Here is a 17240-nt window from a genome sequence, read left to right on the forward strand (position 1 = left end):
CACCTTCCTAGGAGAGATCTGCTGAGCTGGTTTGCATCATTTTCTCTCGTCACCCGTGTTAGTCATTTCATCAGCAAGCAGGTTGCTCTGCAGCATCTCACCAGGTGCAATGCCTCTCAATTGTCTAGAAGCTTTGAGTACATGTTCTGAATCACCTTTCGATTTAAAAGTCTCCTGCCATTTCTAACCAGTAATTTTTCGCCCCCTTTTTTTTTTTTTTTTGTCTGCAGTTATTGTCTTCATTTCAGTTTCCCCTATCAGGTTGCTTTGCAGATGTTTCTTTCCAGTTCTGCTCCATGCTTTGTCTCTAGAACTTCAACTTAGGCATCAGTTCTGCTTTTGCTTGCAGATTATCTCAGCTGAGAAAGTTTCATGGGCTGAGGTAGCTTTCTCAATATATAAATTATTTGTTAAGGAAATTACCAGGTTTTCACCCATTATTTTTAACTCTGGTGTTAAAATTTCATTTACTGAAACCAGTAGGAGGATGCAAAACTTCAGTGCGTAGCTAAAATTTTATCATTCTCTTTATCACATCGTGGTTACAATTCAATTAAATTCCTTATATCACTATTTTAGTCCTATCAGAGATTGTTTGCTTTCTAGTAAATACTTTGAGCTGTATTGTTTTGCACAGGTCTGTCCAGATTTTTCCATTTTGACTTTGCAAGTTTTGTTTCCCACATGTGAGACGTGAGAGTTGTTTTCTCCTGAGAATAATCAAATCTTGTCATACTTCGATGAGACATAGATAGTTTCTCAGCTTTTCAGAGAAGACAGAATGCTGAGAACCTTTCACAAGTTTTCTTTCAGTGGCTTTATCAGAAACGTAGATGATGTAGTTTTTAAGCCATCAGACATCTTCTCATTTCACTGGAGCATTTATTGAGGGGAAAAAAAAGCACACAAAAAAATGTCAAGACCCTCTTATTGTATCTAAAAGGGAAAAAAAGATAAGAAGAGGGGACTATGAACCTTCAGACACAGATGACGCTATCACTAGAAAGAACAATACCAATGAACTCTTCTAGCAGTGATCCTCCAGGGAACAGCAGCCACACTGCCTCTAAAGGAAAGTCCAGACAGGCTCAAAGGTTCTTGCAGTATTTGTTGTGGGATTACCTATTTGAATTCTTTGCAGCGAAACTAGAAGCCAAGGTCAAGCTGAACAGATCATGAAAATATCTTTGCGGTATTGTTATTTCAAAGTTTTGACTCGTATTTTTGCACCATGATGCCGTAAGCGCGGTGCAAGAAACTGTAAAAAAAACCGAGGGGAAATACTGTACTTTGTAACCTGTCTCGTCCCCAAAGCAGATCTTGCTTTGCTATGGAAATGTTATTTCCTCCTGCTTTCTCTACTGCGCTCTTGTTTTACAGCCTTTTCTACCGCACCTCAGCTCCAAGCCCAGCTGATTCCCCCCCTCCCCGCTCCTGCTGTCGAGCCCACCCTCTCTTCATTTTCTGCCTCTCCTCGCTCCCCGCCCCACGGCGGCTCCGGGGGCAGCAGATCCTCCCCCCGCCCGAGCCGCAGGCCGGAGGCAGCAGCTGCCGTGCCTCTGTGGCTCCCTCCCGGCAGCCGCAGCCCGGCCAAGCCCGGCTCCCCCCGCCCTCCTTCTGGCTGCTTTGGCGACAGCCGGCACGTAGCTGCAAGACCGGGAAAGCGACCGAGAAACGCTCGGCCGGCCTAAGTACTTGCAGATGTGCAGCAGCATCGAGCTGGAAGTCACAGCCGCGTTCAAAGCTCTCGTTTGTGGGTTTTTTTTTCCGCCCAGCAGAGCGGTTGGAGCTTTTGGGACTGCGGCTTCCTGAGGGGTGCGAGGCTTCACCCCCCTCCCTTCGCCCCAAGGAAGCGGCTTCCCCGTCCTCTGACTCGGAGCCCTGGGGCTGGGAGGCCAGGCCCAAACAGGAAATGCCACAAGCTTTGCTAATGGAGTCATGAGGCCTGGCACCCCCCGCGGGGCGAGCACCGGGGGCAGGGGGGGAAGCGGCGGCGAGGGCGGGCCGGCAGCCGTTGGCGCCGGTGACTCCCCGGCCCTGAGGGAAGCGGCACCCGACGGCAGCTAGCAGCCGGGCCCAGCGGGGGTGGCGGCGGCTATCGCCCCCCGCCACTCGCGGCTCCCCGTGCGCCCTGCGGGCTTGCAGCGGGGCCAGGTCTGAACCTGTTCCCGCCGGAGCCCGTGGCCGGGAGCCCAGCCGCGCCGCGGGCCCTTGGCTGCCGTTTGAAATCGGGGCTCCGCCTCGCCCCTCCGCCTCCGCCTCCCGCCAGCCTCTCAGGGCCGAGGGGAAGGGCTCGGTCGCCATGGCAACCGCGCAGCCTCCCGTGGGCGGTGCCTGGGGGCGGGAGAGGCCGGGCGCCACAGCAACGGCGCCACCAATCGCAGTGGCGAGCGGCGCCTGCGCGGTTCGGCGACAGCCAATAGCAGCCGCCGTTCCCTTGTAGGCGTGGCTACCGGGAAAGGCCCGCCCCCAGCGGGAAGGCGGGGGCGGGGGGAGGCAGCGAGTTCCTTTGTGGGCTTTGACAATAAGATGGCGGGCGGGGAGGGGCGGGGCCAACCGTAGAGAGCGGCCCCGCCCCGTCCTCCAAGCGCGGAGCGGTCGGTGAGGCGGGAGCGGGGGCTCCTGCGCTGGCAGGCGGTGGCGACAGCAGCCGCGGCGAGGTGGTGAGTATGGTAGGCTGGGCTGGGCTGGGCTGGGCTGGGCTGGGCCGGGCCGGGCGCGGCGCGGCGCGGGGCCTGGGGCCCGCCCGCCTCCCCCGGGGCTCCGCGTGGGGACGGCGCGGGCGGGGAGCCGGTGCCGGTGGAGCCCGCGGAGGAGGGAGCTGATTCAAAATGGCGGCGGGCCGTTTGCCGGGAGCGCGGGACGATGAGTGACCGCCGCCCGGCGCCGTTCGCGGCCACGAGCGCGCTCCTGGAGTGGTGGAGGGGGGAGGCCAAGGGAGCCCCTTTCCCCGTCGGCGCCGGGCGCTCCTCTCCTCTCCTCCGCTCGGCGCCTTCCCCCATCGCCCGCCCCGCCACCCCCGGGCACCCATCCGGCGCCGCCGCACGCCGTGGCGCCGCTGCCCGCCGCCGTGCCGTGCCGTGCCGTGCCGGGGGACCTCCCCCGGCTACCCCAGCGCACGCATCGCGGCTCAACCCCGCCTCGGCCCCCGCCGCGCTCCCTCCCCAGCCTGCGTACGCCGGGGCCCCCTCCCCGCCCCGGCCGCGCCCGCCGGTCACGCCTCTCTCCCCCTCCGGCTCTGGCGGTCCGCCCCCCTGCCCGCTCAGCCCCCCCGCTCCGCCCCCAGTCTCCGTCGTCTGCGTTTCCACGAGATTTCTGCTCCTCGGACCGTCTGCCCTGGGCGTGTGGCTGCCCCAGCTTCCCAGCCTGCCCCTCCTCGGAGCTAGAGCCCCTTCCCGAAGCCCTCGTGTCCTGGAGAGGTGCCTGCCCGCCCTCGACGCCCGGGAGGTGGACCAAACCCCAGTGCTTTATAGGTGCCTTTGTCCCAGTCCGAATAGGGATGTTTCTGGCCCTATCAGCCCTTTGCTGTGTCTGCAGCCCACCTTATAACTCAGCACCACCATACGCACACATATGGATGCCTAAAGAGCAGTACCTGGCTTTCCATCTTCTTTTCACATCACACATAGCTTTGATTTCTTCCCACAGTTGTTATAAAGGACAATTTTGGAGTGGGGGCGATTAGAGTGGTAGAGGGGAGATACAGTATCTTCTTACCCTCCCAAGCTAACCATCATCATTGTACTTACCTCTGTACAAAAAGAAAAACACCCTGCTTATGTGAACCTCCAGCACTGGCCTGGGTAGTTCTTGTCTGCTTTTTTGTAAAGATGAACAGTGCTAAAATTCCCTATCTTCTGTGTTACCCCAACTCTTAGGAAGTGACTTTTTCCTTTAAGTAATTAAATCTTTGGCAGCATATTACTACATGAATCTGAATTGTTTTGAGTTGATGCTCTAGTAAGAATTAGATCAGATATCAAGCACCTTATTTATAAAGCAGACTGGGAATTTGTCAATCCCAAAAGCAAAACTTTTAATGACTTACATGCTGTGCTCCCTGTGCTACTATTAAAAAAAGAAAACAACACCAGAACCCACAAAAACTCTTTTTTTTTCCCTACTATATTATGCTGCAGATAGCTCATGTCTCCTTGACAGCTTTTTTTTGTACAGCTATTTTGAACGGTGGTTAAGTTTAACACACTAAATTTGGGCTCTTGACACTCGGAGAGTAGTGGAAGGGAGATGATATAGCTAGTCTAGATATTGGCTCTAGGACAGAGACAGATGCTGCTTGAAATTATCACGGAATTTTGAACACCTTGACTAAAGCAGCAGCCGTCTTGCTGTCATGTACCAAGAGGTTTTACGCAATAGCTAATACCTTTTTGACTATGTTAATATGCAAATCAATAGAGGAACATACTTACATTTTAATTAATTAGGTTTTGAATTCAGTATTCTCTTGAGATGAGTGCTTGTTGGAGATAGTGCAGGGAAGTCCAGGGAAGGTTGTTTATTTGCAAGGTTTTAATTACATCTGATAATACCTATGAAGTTATTTTTTTGTTTTTTACTGAGAATTTAGGTTCTGAGGCACTCTCACATGCCAGTTAATAGAATCTGAAGAAATAATTGCTCTGATGGGCATATTCTTTTAAGTTTATGGTAACAGAGGTCCACATGGTTTGTTTATTGTTCTAGGGAAGAACCTGGAATCACATGCAGCAGGTCTTATGCATTTTATATTGCATCAGAAAACAGTTTCCTTCTTTAGTATGCTAATAGATTATAGACTGGAATGGTCTGCTGAGGTCCCCTATGTCTTTTCATCCGTGGAGGTGATAACTGGAGGTGGCAACGGCTCTTTTACCAAGAACTCCTGCCTTCCCATCAACAGTCCCCTCCTGTCTGCTATTTTGGGAGGCAAACGGCCAAAGCCTCTTTCTCTAAAATTGTCAGATATCCAAAATAGCACCAGAAAATATTTTCATTTGTTCTTCTCGTGACTGCATCATCTTTATCTGTAGTTGCGGGTTTTTTTGTACATTTTTGTTTGGTTTGTGTTCTTTTTAAACAAAGTTTATGCCCTTGTCACCTACCCTAAACTAAAAGCATATCTAGTAGGAGTTTGGGGATTCAAATAGTTACCATATACAGGCTCTCAAACAGATTGCCCTTCATTTATAGAGTGTTTTGGAAGTATACCTGGGAGGAAAAACTTCTGAACTTTTATAGGACCATAAGGTGTTTGACAGAAATAAGAAATACTTTATTGACTTGATGTTACGGTGTTTCACTGGAGCTGTAGTTGCCTCATGACCCTGTATTGAATGTTTCTGTGAGCTCAGTCTGTAAAAGAGAATGAGACTATGAGTTGGTTGAAATACAGTTTCCATGACATAACAGCATTTTAGTCTGAATATTTTGGGATCAAGTTAAAAGATTTTGGCTTGAGAGTGTTTTAGGTGGGTTTCTTTGTTGTATTTTAACAAGTATGCAGCTTCTTGAGACAAACATGTTTTCTGTCTCCCACTCCCCAAGTCATTTGTCAACCATCTCCTTTCCCCCCAATTTTGAGAGCAAGCACTCTTCAAAAATTTTTTATTGCCAGTCACAATAGAAAACAAAAATAGATGTCCATATGCATCCTCTTGTTTCTTTTCTAGGTATGTACTTCAGTTGCAGACACTGAACTGTCTTGCATTGTACAGACATGTCTAGAAAAGTATCTGAATTGTTTTCATATTTTATCATAAAAGTTTTTGTAGCTTGTTGAAACGGAGCATTCTTTTAGGTTTCAGTAATTAAAGGCATTGTTGCATGTGTTTGGTAGTTGTATTTGGTATATCAAATCTTGTTTTGCCTTAAATGTGTTTTAAAAACTCAGCCTTTATAGTTAAAACAATTTAATTACTGTCATTACTTTCGTTATTGTCATCTTGCAAAGTACATCTTAGTCATAAACTTTCTGTGATGGTAAAGGAAAATTCTTCCCGGTTTTGCTGTGTTTCGGTTTTGTATTTGTGGGTGCTTGCTCTCTTTCTCTAGCTGCTAGAGAGATACATGATTTTGTACAACAAAGGTGAAAACTGTATAATTTTGTGATAAAAGTAATGAAGACTTGCTTTCAGCATGCTTTTGTGCGCATTTAAATTTTACAGATGATCACTGAAGGTTTTGTTTGCTCTTTAAATGGCAAAGGTGTAGGGATAAGGGAGAGGCTGGTCCAAAGGTCAGGGCAATAGCCTGAGACTTGGACTTCAATTGGCAGTTTCCTTCTCCTGCTGCAGATTTTGGGTGTATTGTCGGACAAATCACCTTTGTGCTCTAGCTGTAAATTGGGTTTAATAGTACTATTGAAGTTTGTAGGAGTGTTGCAAGGATAGAGATACTGAAGCAATTGACAAAATATTGAGGTGTGTGTCTGAAATGGGAAACTGTTTTGTTCTGCATCTCCCGTACGTGGCTGACATCTTGCTTCCCCGTACTTGGTAGGTGGTGCTCTAACTTTTACTGTATGGACTCTTGCTCAGTAGCATGGGAGAAGAGGAAGGACTACACCAAACACAATTACTGGTATGCAATTTTTTGCTTCTTAAATGAAACCGTACTCTAGTATTTTGTGCAGTTTCAGGAACCAGGTGACAAAGAACTGCTCTTAGATGTAAGCTACTAATTTTAAGTAAATTATAGGAAAAAAAAAATCCAATGAATGCTGTAAATGGTTTACCTTTAAGACTCTATTAGAAACGTTTTTTCCTCTGCTTCTACACGCCTAAAGTGTGTGTGATATATTGTGGTTTTCATGTTTTCTGCTGCTTCTGTTCTGTTAGTGTGTCTTAGAATAGTAGATGTATGAAAACCAGGTTAACATTCAATTGAAGTTTTAATTATTCCTCACAAGAACATAAGTTGAAATAAAAGAAGTTACAAACTCTGCACAAAGGGCTTAATGTTTGATGACATAATCATACACAGTTGATCAGTAGTCCCAAAAGATGTCTCTAAAGGTCAAATTGCACGTGGGATGTGTGTGTTTAGAAATTACTGTACATAGAACTTTGTAGGAAAAATTAAATGGGATATCCTCCAACAGGAAGTTTGAGGAATATCTAAAAAATCTGGGAAAGGCACTATCAAGCAAAAGCTTGGGTTGTATTTAATGGGAATAATACAAATATGTTAGGTTACAGGAGAAGATTTTAAAAGAAACTTCTAAAGCATTTAATATATTGGTAATCCATGGATAGCTTTTAAGAAGTCTATGAAGAATGACCATAAGACCAAGTTCATATATTCTACGTTGTAGTCTCTGTATATTATGATTTCTAAAGAGTTTTTTACTTTCAGTGGAAAGAAATCTTGTAAGAGTTGGCAAATCCCAAAAAAAGGTTAATTTATGGATATGTACAGCAATGTAAGAAATGTTGTACAGTCAGACCAAATGTTTATCTAGCTATTGTGCTATCCCCAGGTTTTCAGAGTAGATAACTATGTAATGTATTTTGAAAGGAACAACATTGTTGCACTTCAGTGGATTTTTAGTGACTCTGAAAAAGCTGAGAGAGAGCTCTCTGAAAATATGTGGAACATACCATAGCAACCAGAAAAGCAAGGCAGAGGTTAGGGCTTACCAGGAGAAACGGAAAATGATAAAGACACTGCAATAGTATTTTGGTTTTATCAACTTTTAGTTGAAAAACTGTTTTGTTTGGGTCACTATGTTAAAAAAATACCCAAATATTGGGCAAACAGGAATTCTAAGGACAGAAGACTTGGAAGGGACATAACCAATGTGCATAAATGTAAAGGTCAGATACTAGCTTTCATTTGCAGCCTAATTTTTGTAAGACTAAAAGAAGTGACATCTACTACATTTAGAAAAGAAAAGTTACTTTGTATTTCAAGAGATCAGCTGCAATATCTGCGTGGGGCACTGTTGTCAAAATTAGTGCAATTCAGAAGAAGATCTGGAGGCTAGTGGTTGAAAGTCAAACCTTGGAAAATTCAGCAAGTGATTTTTAGATGTAAATAATGAGAAGCCTGGATGCACATCATTTATTTTTAGCTGGTGAACCTAAACTAGGAATATGGGAAAGAAGTACAGAAACCCATACAGAGGATGACTCTGCCTATCTTTATTGGAATTGCACAATTCACGTCGGAATTACACAGTTCATTTACTCACATGAGTAAGGGAACTGGATATGCACCTCAGATGAATGTCTCAAGTTATATGGAACAAATCTAGATCTTACTCTCCCCGTAACCAACATAAGCTAACCTTTTCAAGTATGCTGCCCATGGTGATTTTTCATGTTACTCTGTTAGCCATGTTGATGTTCTGGAGGGGTCAAACCTTTTAAAGATGGTGTGCCAGGTTGTATTTTTATTTCCAAAATTAGAGGTTAAGCATGCCAGTAGAAACTCGGGAGGAGCGAGGAGAAACTGCCTCTCCAATAGGTGAAATACAGCCGTTGAGATGTTTGCTTCTGTGCGAAGCAGCGGCTCCTGACTTCCATCAAGTGTGGAGCTTAATGGGAGCCAGGAGCTGGGAGCCCCTGCCTCTCTTCGATGCCATGACTTGTGGACCTGCTCACCCCTGGTTCCCGAGTGCCGTCTTTGGGACCCAGTCCATATGTTCCTGACCCCTGTTGTACCACAATGGCCATTCTATAACCTGGTATGACAATTCTGATGTTTCTATCTTAAAAGAATTTGCTACTTAAGATTAAAGTTTTCTGTTTTGTTTTTTAGTCTTTTTTTTTTTTTTTTACCTCCCTCTTGAGCTGTTTACATTGTACAAGATTTTTTTTTTTTTTTTTTTTTTTTTAAACAGGACACAATGTTCGTGCGAGGATTAAAGAGAAAATGTTTTGATGGCGAAGAAGATATTGAAGGAACTCTGGCTGGTATTAAGGCTATTCCTTCATACAATATTCAGCGACAGTCACTTTTAGATATGTCCTTGGTTAAACTTCAGCTGTGTCACATGCTGGTTGAACCTAACCTTTGTCGTTCGGTACTTATAGCCAACACAGTACGGCAGATCCAAGAGGAAATGACTCAAGATGGGACTTGGCAGATGATAAATACACAGAGTACAGGGCAGGCATCCCTGGATCGTCTCGTTTCAACAGATATCCTCTGTCGTTCATCTAGGGAACAAGCTGAGGGAAAGCATGTTCCAGGCTATAGTACTTTCAATAAAGACTTTGAGGGTGACCAGGCACAAGATAGTTCAGAAACTATGTCAACAGCCTCTTCAGTGCAAGCTCCGAGAAACCTGCAGAGCAATGTGTGGGAAATGGAGAATCCACAAGAAAATAAAGGAAACTTTCAAAAATCATTAGATCAAATATTTGAGACACTGGAGAATAAAAGTCCTAATTCTGTTGAAGATCTGTTTTCAGAAGTTGACAATTCTTACTATGATCTTGATACTATGTTAACAGGCATGATGAGCAACACAAAAATGGGACACTGTGACGGGCTTGAAACGTTTTCTTCTCCAACAACTACAGCTTCTAACTCTAATTGTAAATCTGATCTTAATGAGCTTGATCATATTGTGGAAATCCTTGTTGAATCCTGAAACTCCTTGTGTAGGAGATAAAGGTCTGTTAATGGGAAGAAAAGACTCTAGAAGGTTATTTCCACAGTTTGTTCTATCAAATCTGCACGTGTATTTTACAAATATCTATATATTATATAGATATATATTAAAAAGCACTTCATATTGCAAAATAGCGTTAACTCTTAAAGTTAACCTGCAACTTGTAGTGTAATAATCTGATTTATTGTCCATTGAACTGTAAGTACATACGGTAATTGTTTTTAAGTTTGAGGTCCAAGGCTCTTGAAATTGGGTTCCTTTTACCAATTCGGTTTAGCCTTTGATGGAGGATATGCTCAGTGAGAGGGATTCTCTCATCTTTTTCTTATACTTCTCCCAGTAAAAATGGTAATAAACATAGAGAGAAGTTGGATAACTGGTTTCCTATTTTCCTCCGGTTTCCACTTTGTTACACCACAAAACTCACCGTATCTGCTGCTTCTATTCTAAGTCGCTACATGGCTCTTAAAGAGCAGTATGCAATAGTTCCTGTTATCCTAGCTAGCTTGTTCTTTTTTTTTTTTTGCCTACAATTTTTACTTCAAAAATAGTTTTAAAGTGTTTATTGGTGTTTAGATTTTTCCAGGTATTTTCCTAAAATATATTTTTACTACAGATGTTATGTCAGCTGCTAACTTAGTAACTTTTGATCATATCTGCAGTTGATGTATTTTTTGAAAGATTTTCAAAAAGGGATGTTTTTTTTACCGTGAGCTACTCAATGTAGTTCAGTAAAGTGTATGTAAATGTAAATATACGATTTTATACTTTACATTAAAATGTAAGAGCTGTTTTCATGATTCTGTTTTATAGAGTAGTACTTTACTAAATTGAGAATTGTACAATTATACTTTTCATACCCCGTATACTTGAGTATCATTAGAGGAAGAGCTTTGATCCAGCTAGATACAATTACATTTAATTCATTTCAGACCATACTTTTTGTTAACTACAAACCTAAATTACGTAGGTTTTTATTTATGTGTATTTATATGTAAATGTCATCAAGTGAATTGTTTATCACTGAAGTCTACCATCAAATATTTGTTTATATGGGTTAACTCTCTTGCACTAATTACTACAAAAAGTGTTATTAGCGGCCTTTAAATATCAACTGGTATGTCATGATGTCTTGTCATAATTAATATGCTCCACTCTTACCAAGGGTTTCTTCTTGGCTTTTTTTAATAACAAAAGATAATACAACATGGGATGGTGTTCTTTTCTTCAAGTACTCACATTCGTTTTAGAGTGTATATAATTAAGCTTATTCCTATGAGATTTTTTCAGGGGAAAGGGATAGATCAAGTACAGTGTGGGATTTTGTTATAAAATGACAAATGTTTACCTTCACAAGCTGGTACTGGCAAAGAGCGCTGAACTAGCAGGGAGGTAGAGAAGAGGGAAAAGATTGATTGGTTTCTGGAATGTCTTAGCATGAGTTGTGCCAGGGGAAGACATCTGCCAGTAACTCAGTTGTTTTCTGTAGACCTGAACCAAGCAAGTTGCTAAACATGATGAGAGTACATGTCTGTGTCTGACAGACTCTGCCTTCCCACAAGTGACCTTACCTACTGCACGCTGTCTTTTTCAGATTCTCAAACCCCCAAAAACGGGAGGATGGGGGGGGGAGTGTTACAGACATTCCAGTGTCACCTCCACAAAAGGAGACCACGGAGCTTATGATTTCAACAAGTGCTTTAGAAGCATGTAGTTTGGGGAAAAATGCTAAATTTTTCAAACTCAACAGCTGAATGCACATTAGCGCAGTCACATGAAACCATGCAGTTGGTGTGAGTCTTTAGTGAATTTGAAAATGTTTCTTGTATTAAACTTTGCAGGAGATAATCCGTAGTTGCTGTAGTAGTTAAACACTGCTTCCTCAGTTAAAGCTTGATTAATAACTTCATGTTAAAGGATGAAGTATCATATAGACACTTGCAAGTTCAGTCCGTATGATATAGCTGGACCAAAGAAACAAGCCAATACTACACGTCTTAGTCAATAGAGAGATCACTTGTAACTGAAAGGTGTTGCAGTAGTACATCCCGCTTCAGGAGGATACAAATATTGATGTGAACTGCCATATCTCGCAGTGAAATAAGTCTGGTTTATTTGGCAGTGTTTGTTGTAGTATCAGAGATTGCTTCAAAATTATAAATCCACGGGAAATTTTTCTTCATGCTTTCCTCTGTGTGAATTGGTCCACTGAATTGCACAGCAGATGCCTTAGGGTAAAGCAGAAAGCCAGACAGTTTCAAAGTGTTATAAAGGGAACGTTAGCGTTGGGTTGAATAACTAAGTATCTTCTGTCCCTCTGGGAAAGTTCCCCAAAACTGCTCTGAACTGTGGTTGAAAACCCACAGGTTTGAACAACTGTAGGTGTTCCCCTCTGCCCCCCCTCACCCTCCATTTTTGTTAAATGGGCAAGTGCATGTTAAGATATTTTAAAAGATGCTCTCCCCCGCCTCCTTAGTATGCATCAGTCTCTGTGTTACCGGTAGGAATTAATATAATTTGTTCATAACTCTTAAACTGTGTGTCAGATGCACGTGTGTGGTAACTGTGTATCTCACTGTTCAAAGCGTCTAGCTGGGTGAGTTCCTTTACTGAGGAAGCTATGCCTCCTGAGAGCAATTTGTAGAGACTACTTGGCTTAACGGGAAAGGTATTCAGTTAGTATGCATGTATGTAGTTAAGCATTTAAACAGAAATATATATCCTGTTCAGATACCCTGTACAGATTTCCCTGTATCAATTCTGTTCTTAAAACATGCCAAATCTTCTGTGCTTTTACATGCCTGATATCTTGGCTTAGGTCTTCAGCAGATACAAGAATTTGTGTGGCTGAAACTTGCACAGTCACTGTACAGAACTGATGTGTGCCTAGAACTGGTCTGACTTTGCAAGGACCAGTCAGTGTAAAATCAGCTCGTCTCCCTACTGCTTTTTGGGGGTGTCTCAGTCTACTTCAGCTGCTCTTGCTGTGTAATGTCACTTTTGTTTAAAAAAAACCAAAAGCGCTTTATCTTCTATCTCACATTGTCATTTCCTTGCTACTCCAAAGCATAGTTAAATATGCATCACTTAAAGGTTAATACAGTACATTTCCCCTCTGTGTATTCCTCTTAGTGAGAGACATCAGAAATGATAGGGTGCTTGTAAGACGGTGAATTTTAAATTACTTGTGAACTGTTATTACAAATGGCAAGAGATGATACTTGCTGATGGTGATTTTCTTAATTTCTACATATAAATGGAAAATAATTTAACTTCTGTTAAATTAGGCTTCTGTCAGATTCTGCCACCACTGCTAGCAGCCTTTTTTTTTTTTTTTATGTACTCCTAGGGAAAAGAGTCCTGAAACTTGCACAGCAGTCGAACTAGGCTGTTGGTCTGAAGGACATAACTCAGCTGTAGACTTGCACGAAAGAAGTACTTTCAAGCAAATAGCTAACATCAAATCTGCTTCCTTCTCAGGTAACCTTGAATATCTGTCCCCTTCTGCCTCTTTGCCTGTGGTTTTATTTCTCCTCCCTTGCCTGAAAATCCAGAACACATGGAGCTTCTGGAGCTCAGGCATTCAGCAAAGGCAGGAAGTATGAGGATCCAAGTTGCATTAACAGTGGCTTGTGCACTTGTCTGCTTATTGCTTCCCTGTTTGTTTGGTGTTTGTTGGGGTTTTTTTTAATCCCCTCTCTCTGTCACAGTTCTGTGAGTTTATCTAGCAAAAGATGTTGCCTGTCTCCGTGAATGTAGCCGTACTTGCCTAAAGGACAAATTTGGTAAATGAAGAGGGAATCGTTTTCTTTGGATGAAAAGCACCTTTCCAGACTGCCTCAGAGGCACAGCAGTGAGGGGTTTCAGCCTTGAGCAGGTTAAGGATTCACGTGCAAGTCTTCACACTCACCAGGAATTACCTGTTTTCAGAGCTGTCCTTACACTGTTTGAACTCTCAGGTATGTCTGGACTGCTTTAGTAGGCATTTTGAAAAGCATTATTGTAAATTGACCGATAGTATAGTTTTATATTGTAATTATCAGACCATTATGGATGTCCCATGCCTCAGAATATTGATTTGAGTGTATGGCTGCTTTACAGTTCTGCAGCTTACTCCATATTCCCATATAACTAAACAAACTGTCAAAAGTTAGATAAAAAATATCCATTTATTTGCTGACATCTAGGATAAGACAAATAAAAATGCTTTCAAAAGTGGCTTTGTTCAAAGTGAAAGTATGTTTACGACTCAGGCCTAGGATGTATCGTCCCTTATGCAAAAAAAACATGACTGATCATGACAAATTCTGATTGCTCATCAATTCTTAAATGAGTGTGATTTCACACACTGACTAATACTAAAAGTACAAGAACACCAAGTTCCAAAGAAAAGAAATATACATCTTAGGAAAATATGTACTTTTGTCAATTTGGCTCATTCAACTATAAGCTTTCACAAGGATTGTCTAAACCCCTTTTGGTGTCTCTTGCAAAGTTGACAGTTAAGATATATTTTCCTATTTTATCAAGGGAGTTCCACGAAGATATGAAATCCTGCTGAATAATTCAAGTTGTCAGGAAAGACTTACTTCAGATGTCTATAGTGACTTTGATTTTTTTTTTCCTTAAAGCCAGTGAAAAATACTGAAATTTTATTATCTGACATGATTTTCTTAAGTTTGTATGGTAGCTTTTTTTAAAAAATAATAACTCCTTTGTTTAACCAAGATTCCACCAAAATGAATGGTTTATGACCTAAAGAATTACTGTGGTAAATGTTGATGCACAACCAACATGTCAACAGGAAAATACAAAGCTAGAGGCAACTTTCCATTGCAGGGAAAACATTCAGTAATTTCAACTGTCATCTTTTTAGGGAAGAATAATTGAAGATACAGGTGATTACATGACTTCTTGCAAAAACAGAATTAAAATGAAATTGTATCCACATGTCTGCTGTATTTGGAAGTCCCCTAGGAGCATGTGGGAAGTGGCAAGTATGTACTGCAATAGTAAAATGCTACAACAAAGGAATAGTATGTCATATTTTGTACGTGCCAATTACAGACAAGTTTTGGAGATCAAGAAAATGTAATGTAACTTCAACCTCGGGTTGTGCAAGCTTCCAAAACAGGACTTCTAAAGGGAAGAGCAGGTATGTTGCTAAAAACCAAAAGTTTAATACTCGGAGGAGAAAAACAGTACTTGTAGCACATTCACTTTTCTGTGATTGAGATCATTACTGAGAGAAAAGCTAGATATGGAAAGTGCTGGGTGTTGGGATTTTTTTTGTCCAGTGATCTGACTGAAGTTTAAGATAAAACTGTTGAATGGTTATTTATTTTAATTGAAGCCCAGTAATGTGGTTTGCTTTTCTGTGTCTCCTTTGTTTGAAAGGTATAGGGAGAAAGAGCTTTTTCTTGTAAATTGTGATCCTGTTGACAAGATAGAATAATAGCTTATTTAGTACTCTGACAAATATTCAATAATGTGGGGGGGGGGGTAAAAAAAAATTGCCATCTTGAGTCATAGCTTTTTTTTTTTTAAACTTGAGTAAGTGTAGGATTAGTTAGTATTTCACAGAGGCTTTACCACCAAAAAGAGGTGATAAAACTAACCAGGCTTTAGTGCAGTAGGCACTACCCTTTCTTACTTCCCTATGAAAGTGTGGCATACATGATTCTTCTGTCATTCGGCTTCAGAATAGCTAATTCATTTTAACCAAATCTGGCAGACCTCACAGTCACTACATTTTTAGAATTTTTTTTTTTTTTAAGCATGGAGGTGAAAGATCAGAAGAAAACTATGTTCTGTACCGATATCCAGTAATCCAGATAAGGGAGAGACATTTATAAGTTTCCAGGCATGAGACCAGCTTCAATTAGAGCTTGTACCTTAGAGGCAATTAATCACAGGCATAAATCTATAGGAAAGCAGTCTTCATTAGTTCCTGTGTTCCTGGAACTGTGTTTTTGAATAGATGCCTAGTACAAAGGTAAGTAGAAGTAGCAGACCTCCAGTAATCCTTTCAGATGAGTTATATAGAGACCCTGATTGGTTTTGGGGTTGGGGTTTTTTCTGGTTTGTGTGAAATTTGCTGCAAAAGCAAAAATGCTGTTTGTGAGAATGGTATCCTGGCCTGCTGCGGTGAGTATAGTCATACTGAAAGACCATGTTTAAATCATAAAATAATCATGTTGGAAGTCCTCTGTTTGCCTCAAGGGTAGTTTAAGGCAAAATGGGAGAACATTAAAGACTCCTAGAACGTGACCTCATTTGAGAAGGTGAGGGCCTTTCTTTTTAAAGAAAGTTTCTGTCAAGAAAGGCCTTATATGTGAGATCAGACCTCTGAATTCTTAAGCCTGTGGGAGAAGCGTGGCTCCTCTAGCTTAAGCTGTGAGTTCCACAGGACAGAAACATTGCTAAGCTGAACTAGGTTCCAGCTCTCTTACATGAATCCCACTGTTGACACAAGCGAAAAAGTGACAAAAACCTTTGCAAATAATCAGTGTATTTTGTGCGATTTCTATTAATTTCTCCAAATGTTAGGCTATAACTCCAAAGTTCTGATGTGTGTATTTAAACAACTACATGTTAATTTTTTTTCTGTAGATCTTGTCAGAGCATGTATGCAACAGAACTGACCTTTCTAGAAACGCCTGCTGTAGAAGGCACGCGCACCCTTTTCTGTTAAACAAAACAAAAACTGGTTACAAAACAGCTGACCACATTAGGTTAATAACTTAAGAAAGCGTGGGGAAAGCAGGGCAACCAGGGCTGGTGTCTTTCTGAGAGGTCTTCTGAACGGGAGGAGAATGGTAGGGTGGCTCAGGAATTGCATTAACTCGCTGTAGCTGTAGAGAGGAATGAATTGTCCACTGTACCAGTGCTATAGGATTGCCCGGAGAATATGTAGTTTTGACCAGCGGGGGTCAAGTCTAGAAAGCCTAATTTTTGCTCAAGTTACTAAAACACTTTGGTGGTGCTGCTGGTTAAATTGCCCCTTTATATGCTGCCTTAGACATAATAATTTCAGATCTGTTCCTTCTACACCGGCTACTTTTGTACGGCTATCCTCTATCTATTCCTTGGAGATAATCCCTAGCATATGGCAGGGGTCGGTCCTGGTGCGATACTCAGGGTTGTCCCTGGTTGACTTGAGCAGACAGAAGAATCCTGAACATTTTAAGTTACTCTTCCACTTAAACCACAGTGCGTGGTGGGAAGGGAAGGAATACAGGGGGGATATTTGTTTCACTCCTCCCCCTTAGCGCTGCCATCGGTCCCCTGCTTAGACTCAGTGCAGCAGATGGACCATGGGGGTCAGGGTGTCACCCCTCAGCCATTCGGGGCGGCATCTTCCTCTCCAGCACAGCCCCGGCAGCGTGTCAAAAAGGATTCATTAATGCTTCTCGCAGCAGCACTCGCTCCCCTTCTGTGCTCCCGACCCCCGGCAGCGAGGTCAGAGCACAGCTGTGGCCCAGAAATCGGTGGTGGCGGCACGCTGCGGGAGAAAGGCAGCCGGGGAGCCGGTCCCCTCGCCTCCAGCGATGGATCCTGGGGGGTCAGCCACGGCTTTCTGCCCTCCAGCCCTTCCCTTGGGTCACAGATGCCTGTC

General features: G+C 42.8%; 1 protein-coding gene across 1 annotated transcript; it reads left to right on the top strand.

The window, feature by feature from the left end:
• Nucleotides 1-2495: 2495 nt before the first annotated feature.
• On the top strand, nucleotides 2496-10830 carry CDCA4 (cell division cycle associated 4). The gene is given in 5 exon segments (XM_074820989.1): nucleotides 2496-2663; nucleotides 6502-6582; nucleotides 8412-8571; nucleotides 8574-8689; nucleotides 8846-10830. Coding segments are annotated over 4 exon segments (1071 nt in total). The 5' UTR covers nucleotides 2496-2663; nucleotides 6502-6543; the 3' UTR covers nucleotides 9602-10830.
• Nucleotides 10831-17240: the final 6410 nt, after the last annotated feature.

The sequence above is a fragment of the Strix aluco genome, chromosome 4 (assembly GCF_031877795.1).
Source record: "Strix aluco isolate bStrAlu1 chromosome 4, bStrAlu1.hap1, whole genome shotgun sequence".
Taxonomy (NCBI): Eukaryota; Metazoa; Chordata; class Aves; order Strigiformes; family Strigidae; genus Strix; species Strix aluco.